The sequence below is a fragment of the Bombus vosnesenskii genome, unplaced genomic scaffold, assembly GCF_011952255.1.
Source record: "Bombus vosnesenskii isolate JDL3184/JDL3185 unplaced genomic scaffold, Bvos_JDL3184-5_v1.1 scf7180000013305, whole genome shotgun sequence".
NCBI classification, from domain to species: domain Eukaryota; kingdom Metazoa; phylum Arthropoda; class Insecta; order Hymenoptera; family Apidae; genus Bombus; species Bombus vosnesenskii.
In genome coordinates this window covers 1657201-1665086 of record NW_022882954.1, presented here as the reverse complement: position 1 = coordinate 1665086, position 7886 = coordinate 1657201, and the positions used below count along the sequence as shown (strand labels likewise).

At 53.4% G+C, this 7886-nt stretch overlaps 1 protein-coding gene across 2 annotated transcripts in view; it reads right to left on the bottom strand.

Annotated features, from left to right (window-relative positions):
* Positions 1-644: 644 nt before the first annotated feature.
* The window catches only part of LOC117234515 (box A-binding factor-like), a 32350-nt gene continuing 25108 nt past the window's right edge, over positions 645-7886 (bottom strand). Inside the window, exons 6-9 of one of the 2 annotated variants that reach the window (XM_033495824.1) lie at positions 4624-4799; positions 2634-2896; positions 2010-2272; positions 645-1926 (exon numbers count right to left, since the gene is read on the bottom strand). In XM_033495824.1, coding sequence (XP_033351715.1) covers positions 1511-1926; positions 2010-2272; positions 2634-2896; positions 4624-4799 — 1118 coding nt within the window. In that variant the 3' untranslated portion in view covers positions 645-1510. Of the gene's footprint in view, positions 1927-2009; positions 2273-2633; positions 2897-4025; positions 4115-4623; positions 4800-7886 lie in introns of both variants that reach the window. The other variant, XM_033495825.1, reaches the window with a different exon arrangement.

Sequence of the window (7886 nt, the reverse complement as noted above, 5' to 3'; positions counted from 1 at the left end):
CGTTATCGTCGAAAACAGCGGGAGAAGAGGCCGAGAGCTCGAGTCGAGAACAGAGGGTGTCGTCATACTTGCAGAGCACACACGGGATTCCTGCGATAAGGGACTCGCTCAGGTGAGACACGGTCGTAAGATTGGTGCCGTGGGGCGCGACTCCGCGTAAATCCCAACGGCCTAACGTCGTCCAACTTATCCCCACGGGAGCAAACATCGCACGCCTCGATCCCCTTCGTCCACCTATCTCGATAATTCCCATTCATCGGCCATCTACCACGGGCTCCCGTCGTTCACCCGGAATACGCGAAATACCCGGAATACGGCAGCACCGTTTCCAGCACCGGTTACGCCAATGAGGCAGAGAGCCACGCCGCCGCCGCCGCCGCCACCGCCGCCGCCGCTGTCTCTCGTTCGCTTTCGCTCTCTCGAACCCAACCTTTAGCCGAGATTAGTGGAGATATCGCGGTCGTTATCGCCGAAAATACACAGGGATGAAGTTTTTCCTGCACGTTCACCGACTTCTCTTCGCCAGCTGGTCGAGTACTCGTTGCTTCTTCTTCCTATGCTCCGCTTGCATCTGCCGCGAACGTTCTACATTTTCAGGGACCCGGGGCCGGTCTCAACAGACTCGTGCAATTTCGTCCTTCCGATTTAAATATCCCTTTTTATTTAAAAATAACCTATTTGATACAGCACACTTTGAAAATATATCAACATGTTAAAACATAACGTGCGACATTTAGTCGCTGATCGTCGATATTCAGTCGTCGACATAATTACATTATCGTTATAAAATTACTATTTTTTGTATCGTATCGTGATATACATATATATATATATACGTCGTAGTGCAATTGAACGAGTCGAACGCAGCAAGGTGACGCGATGCTACAATTAGATCGCGATAGATAACGATTATTTTTAGTTTTCTAATGCTTTCGATTCGACGCGCACACAGCTCGCGCTTCGAATCTACGCTCGTTACTTTTTAATAACGTGTATTTCCTATTTACACAGGCAGGATCCAACGGTCATTCTCGCAACCCAATCTTTCCCAACAACGTATATTCGGCAAAATTCTTACTTCGTTCTACGTACGCGTAACGCCGCGAGTTCGCGCCTTACGAAACGTACTCGTATTCTCCATTCCTTTCGCCGATCTTAGGGGGTGTTACAACGGGTGTACGAAGGGTACAAGTACGTCTTCTCGACGAATCCAACGATTCGTTTACGCGTCTTTCCATCGGTCGTTGTTCGAACAGCGAGCACGCACCGACGAGAGAACAGCCGGAACGAAAAGAAACGACGAAAGACATTTCCTTTTCGTTTTCGTTTCCTCTCGTTCGTCTCCTCTCGTCTCGCGAACCTCGACGAACGTTCGTCTCTCGTGCCCGATCGTCGAACGAAAACGTTCCTCCTTCTTCGCACCTCCTTCGAAATCACGATACGTCCTCGTCGGCCCCCTACGGCTACGTTGAAGATTCGTCGGCGTCGAACGTCGACGGATGAACGAACTTTACGACGATATCGAGACGACGGTAGGTCTGTCCAGGTGACCGTTGTCCAGGATAATTTTAGTGGCCGCCGTGTTGGGCGACGAATTGCCAAGCGTTACGATATGCGGGGAAGCGAGTTGATGATGATCGGGAGAATGACTCGCGGATAACATGACCGGCGATCGATTCGCGCAAGGAGGCGACGGGCACTCGACTTTCGGCGAGTGCGTCTCGAGTAGTTGCTGATGTTGATGCTGATGTTGATGCTGCTGTTGCTGCTGCTGCGGCTGTTGTTGCTGCGAGGCGATCATATCGTAATACATCTCCGACTGGTAGGAGACGATTCGGCTGGTCGACTGCGGACTACCGTACAGATTGCTGCCGTAGCTCACCTGAGGCACTGCCGTATGGTTCATCCTCAATTCTCCGTACGTACCTGCGCAAACGTTGCAACGTGATGAACGAAATCTGCGAATAGCGCGGCGGCGTGGTACAACGACGCCAACGAGATATACTTACCTGGCTCCAATTTGACGTTGTTGTTGTTGTTATTATTGTTGCTGTTGTTGTTGTTGTTGCTGCTGCTGTTGCTGCTGCTGGCGGTGGTGATGCTGGTGTTTCCGTTGTGACGAGCAGAGGTGCCGTGACTCGCGGAAACGCACTCTATCGTGGTAGACGTTCCCGAGCGCGTGGATTCGACTCGCGGTGCCATCATGCGAAGTCCTCGTCCGACTGGCATGGGCACGATATCACCGGGCCCAGGGACGAAACCGCGCGCATCTCTGTTAACAACAAAAATACACTCAAGCGTTAAAACAAAGACGGAGATGGAGATGGAGGATCCTCGGGAGCGTCGATCCGAGCTACGAAACGTACCCTGGTAGCCACCGGGGGGAGGGGGAGAGACTGGTGCCATTCGAGTTCGCTAGCGCGACTCTCTGGAGCCGAATCTACGCTGCTCTTTCGTGGTCCAAGGTGAAACAGCGTCGATTCGGCTTTAGCCTCGTATTCGATAGGCGTATTTAATAGCAGAATCTTCGACCAGGAATAGTCGTAACGTTCGGATCGAGTTCGACGATAACGAATCGTTCGACGGTCGTCGATAAATGTGCGGTATAAAAATCCGTATATCCGATAACGTACCCCTCGAGAACCACCTCACCGTTGCCTGTACAGGACGCTACGGTGCCGGCGATCGCCGTCGCATCGGTCGATTTCATCTTCGGCTTCCTCTTCCTGGTTTGAATGCTGTCCTTTTTCATAGCGTGAGGCCTGTTCACGCCGTGCAATTTGAAATAGAGCCCGCATGCGTTGCAAACGGGCTCACCTAACGTGTTCCTGCGCCATAACGACGTCATCGTCGTTTGGCAATTGCTGCACGACGTGCCCACTCGTCTCGAAGCGGACTGCGGACACACGAAATCTCGTTAAAACGCGTGCTAACTAAGCAGCAACTTGCGCACACGACTTGCACACGAAGAGAGAAAAACTTGAAAGAGAAGGGGCGAGAGAGGAGGAACGCGGGGCAGGGAGGTTGCGACGAGATATCGCCAAGAACCTCTTCTCTTTCGTCCAAGTAGAAGAACGAGCGAGCGAGCGGACAGACACTTATAAAAGAAGAAGCGAGACGGAGAAGGACGGGGAAAGCAAGGTGTGGATCGGGTTGAAAGAGATCTTACATCTACCGCCGTTTAACTTATGATCGATCAAGCCCGAACGCTGACTCGTGCGCGGCGATCGCCAACCGTTCGAGGCGATCGGTACCGCGCGCGAGACAGCGTAATCGGCTATACCCTCTGCGAACGAAATCGAGCGAGCCTGCCGCTACGACCACCCTCGATCGAGCGAGAACCGAGCGACGACGAGAGTCGACGAAGCGATTTCTTGGCAGTTTGTGGTCGCATCGACGAACGACGCGCTGCGTACACGCGTCTAGGTAAATCGGCGCACGTCGTCCGATCAGGCTACGCAGGATTTCGAAACGGAGCGCGATTCTACCATGGGTATAGTGGCACCTCGAAGCTACGACAAACGTTCGACCGGTAGTTGTTGCTACTTGCGAGCTACGCTGCAAAACAGAAGTCGTTTGTTCTACTCTCCGAGTCTTCGAGGGAAGTGCGTCAAGACGGAAGTAAAGCGAGCAATGGGAGAAGAGAAGTAACGGACGATGAGAATGATCAAAACAAGGTTATCGATGAAGCATGATCGACGTATGCGCGAACTAGATGATCGAAACGGGATCGAAATAAAACAGTAGAGACAAATAATAGCCAGCGACCGTGCGAGCGATAGAAACAGAAAGGAAGATGGAGAGGGAGAGAGAGAGAGAGAGAGAGAGAGAGAAAGAGAAAGAGAGGGCGGGAAAGAGAGACACAGAGCGACACAGAGAAAGAAACAAACAGAGAGAGAGAGAGCAAGAGAGAGAGAGAGAGAGAGAGAAAGGAAGAATATACGCCGGATGTCACGTATGCACGGCGAGATGAACGAGATGAGCGAGCGAGTGAGTGAGTGTGTGTGTTGGGGGATGACACCTACCAAACGCCGGTTCGTCGATTTCTCCTCGACGGCGCGACGGGCGCCACTATACCCATAGAAGCCTTTGTAGAAATCGCCCTGGTCCGCCACTGAAACAGAGACAGGATGCCAAACGTTAGGGGTGCTTCTAGTCGTACGCGTGCGCGCCTAAAGCAAGCGGCGCCTCCAATCCTTTCGTTCTTTTCTCAGACGTGGAAAGTCGAAAAGAGCACGATGTCGAGCATCGGTCCTCCCGATGCGCTACCATCGCGTAGCGCGCGTCTGTTCGCGCGTACCGTTCTTGAATCGCGGATACCGCCCGATCCCCAACTTGCTACCACGCGTATGGCAAAACCATGCATCGTAGGCCCATTTCGGACTCGGGCGAATTTCCACACAGGCTCCTCTGTTTTCTACGTGTACGCGGCACCGCTCTCCCGGCTACCAACTTTCTCCTCCCCTTTCCGATTGCGAACGGAGAAAATGGTCGCGCGAGAGCGGCAAACGACAAACAGTGCGATGCCAAGCGCGCGTTCGCGCTCTCGACGAGAAACTCGCCGATCCAGCGTTCCCGCGACCGCTTAGCCGGCCGTCGTATCTCCTTCCATTTCTTCCTTACCAATCGCCGTGGCTGCTTCACCAAGGGTCGATTCATTCCGTTCATCTTGTGGTAGAGACCGCACGCGTTGCACAGGTAGTGGCCCGTACCGTCTCGTCGCCAAAGCGGAGTAGAAATTGCGCCACAATTTACGCACTCGCGTCCCTCCGTAAAGTATTCCGCCTCGATGTTGTGCACTGTGCGATTTGTACAGTTTCAATATCGAATCTTCGTTCGTCGTGCCGCGTCTAAGCAAGCGGCCATCGATGTTTTCCGTATTCGGTCGGTTTTTCCCTCCGTGAAATTTACCCATCGGAGACCGGCGATTTCGAAATCGCGTGATTTCACCTCCAAACGGTTGAACGTTGGAGAAGCAGGAGAGAAGAAAAGGACGCGACAGGGATACGCGAAAGCACGCTGCTTTGCACGCGCCAACGATCCGACGCGTCCGACGACGAACGCCTGGCCGGAGAAAGTACTTTGAACGCGAAACGCCCGCAGCCACGTGGTTTCCAAGGTATTTCGTGGAAAATACCCGCGGCGATCGTCGATACCGAAAAATTTCGTTTTTCCATTTTTCCATCGCTCGCAGGCAATCGCGCGACTTTTATCTGAGACGCGCGCGCGCAACCGCAACTTTCACCAGCGACGATTCTACCAAGCGACTCTCGCCGAGATTCGTCGAAATTCGCCAAAGTTCGTTAAAATTACGCGGAAATTCGCGAATTCGTGTCCCGTCGATCGAACGGAAAACAGACGCGAAACGAGAAACAAAGGCGAAACGCGCGCCGAGGAAGGATACAGGAAACGTAGGAACGCGCGACAAAGGATATGGCGTTATCAGAATTTCCGCTGTTTCTCGATAACAATAACTAGCGGTCGTTGCGAGTACGCGCGACGTGTACCGCTACGTCCAGCTATTTAAATACGTCACGACGACGAACGGTATATCGTTGGCACGCGTTTCCACCATCGTTGCTGCTATTACCGAAGAAAAAAAAAAAAAAAAAAAAAAAGAAAGGACGAGATCGACGAAGCGACGAACGTCGACGAGAGACGTAACCACGACGAGATTCGGTCTCGCGTTACTCTCCGAGACGGCGACATCGAAACGAGAAGAGGACGAAAAGGTCGGCGTACCGGTAGTCGCGTATCCGGCAGAAACGGGACTGGGAAGCAATCGGATATCGTATATTAGTAAGCAAAATGTAGCTGACGTCAGCTGCCATCATCTTACGATCTCCAGCCGCTCTCAACGACGCGATACCGATAGACGCGAAGAAACGGAGAAGCCGGACAGGCGGAGGAAACGCGCAAAGACGCGGAAAGCGTCTTCTTTCCGACGCGTTTTTAACTCGCTTACGAGAATTACGATGTACGCTTCTCGCGGATTCCGTTTGAACGAAGGGTACGAGAGCGGTCGGTAACGTTATCCCTTTGCAGGGCCGACGTCGTTGCGACAGAGAGACAGCGATGAAGCGGATCATCGTCGGTGTGTGCCCGCACGGAAATGCTAGATATTCTTCGTCGTAACCGAATATTCGACGATGACCGAGACGCCATACACGCACGCACACGCGCGCACACGCGCGCACACACACACAGGGAAGATGACGAAGCGACGGGGAATGAGAATGGCAGAGTCTAATTACTTGACGAAGCAGTGCCGTAAGGGCAATCGCGAGCCCTCCTCCTTTTATCGAGAGGGTGAGAGGGAGCGGAAGAAAGCTAAGGTACGCGTCGAACGAACAACGCTACGATATGCGAGATACGTAAAAGCGGGATGGTACGAGGAGAATCGATGCGAAAAAAAGGGGGCAAGCGAGCGCGTACGATTCGGGATAGAAGAGACGACGCGGAGAGACGGGAGAAAGCCGAAAACGGGACGGTGAAAAAACGAAACGCACGAGCTCGCGAGATCGTTTCGATAAAGAGAGAAGCGATTCGAGCGTACTCGAACGGAAAAGGCCACGTGCGTGCAGTTCAGGTTGGTGGAGGGCGCGAGCAATGAGAGACGAAACAGGACAGGACACGTCGAAGCGACTCGACGAGGTCTGGCGAGCAGAGTCAAAGTTAAACCGAGAGCAGGCGCGTGGTCGATCGTAGAGATTCGCCCCGTCGTCGTTCTTCGTTCGCGCGGACGAGCCTCGAGACTCGACTCGTCGCAGACGCGCGTTCCAAAACCACTCGAGATCCGCGGTATGTTAAAAGCCCCATATTCCTGGTTCCCCTCGGCTTTCGGCTAAAGTAACGAGCTCGGCTCGCAACCGCACACGCATCGGCTCGCTTTCCAAAAGAACCACGCGCGCACGCCACTTAAAAAGCTTTCGACTCGACTTTCTTCTCCGTAGACGGAGCCTCTGGCTGGCGTTCCGAGATGCGAGCCGCGTGCGTCCCACCGCGCACGCACGTCGCCATACACCGTCGCTCGTAGTCGTCGACGGTTGGTCGACGTTGGATCCACGGACGAACCTTCGATCGAAACTCGAAACGAACGCGAGCCGACGCGACGGACGCAACGACGAAAGGCGGCGCAGCTGCGAGAAACAGCCGCTAGAGTTTTTTCTCTCGTTGGCCTACGAGAATCGAAGCATCTACGACGTCGATCGGAATAAAAAAAAAAAAGACAATCCGCGCGACCTTTTGAACCGGTCGAGCCGTCCTTCGTCGAGATTGCGCCGTGTGATGCACTCGACGCGGACGTTATCGCGGCGACCGTCGTTATTACAATAACGCGGCGTAAAAATAACGATCGTCGAAAGCACGGATTTACACCGATCTCGAATCGCAAACAAAACACTTTATCGCGCGAACGCAAACGAACCGAAACGATCGACGACTTTGCGTCGTTCGGTGGTCGCGCTCTCGCTTAACCGTGCACGCGTGTTCGCTGTCACCGCGAAATAGCCGCGCGACCATAGGAAACCGTTTCTCTCTTCGACAGAGATCGTTGCGGCGTTCTTCGGCAACGAACGCGCGTTCCATGTTCTATCCGTGCAGAGAGTTCGACTCCGACTAAAACGCGATCGCGATTCGCCGTCGAACTTATCTAAATTTTGCGGTCCCGGAACAAGATTAGATACATAAAACTCTATTATCGTTGCTTCTGTATCGCGCATAGACAAAACTAGATTGGAAGTGCGCCTGTTGTCTAGGTCATGGTCGCTGTATATCAACGCCTCTTTCGATACCGAGCACGACGATCGCAGCGCGCGTACCACGCGGATCGCGACCAACGTCCCACGCGGCGAACGCACCCGGTCGTTGCGTCGCGAAATCGTCGC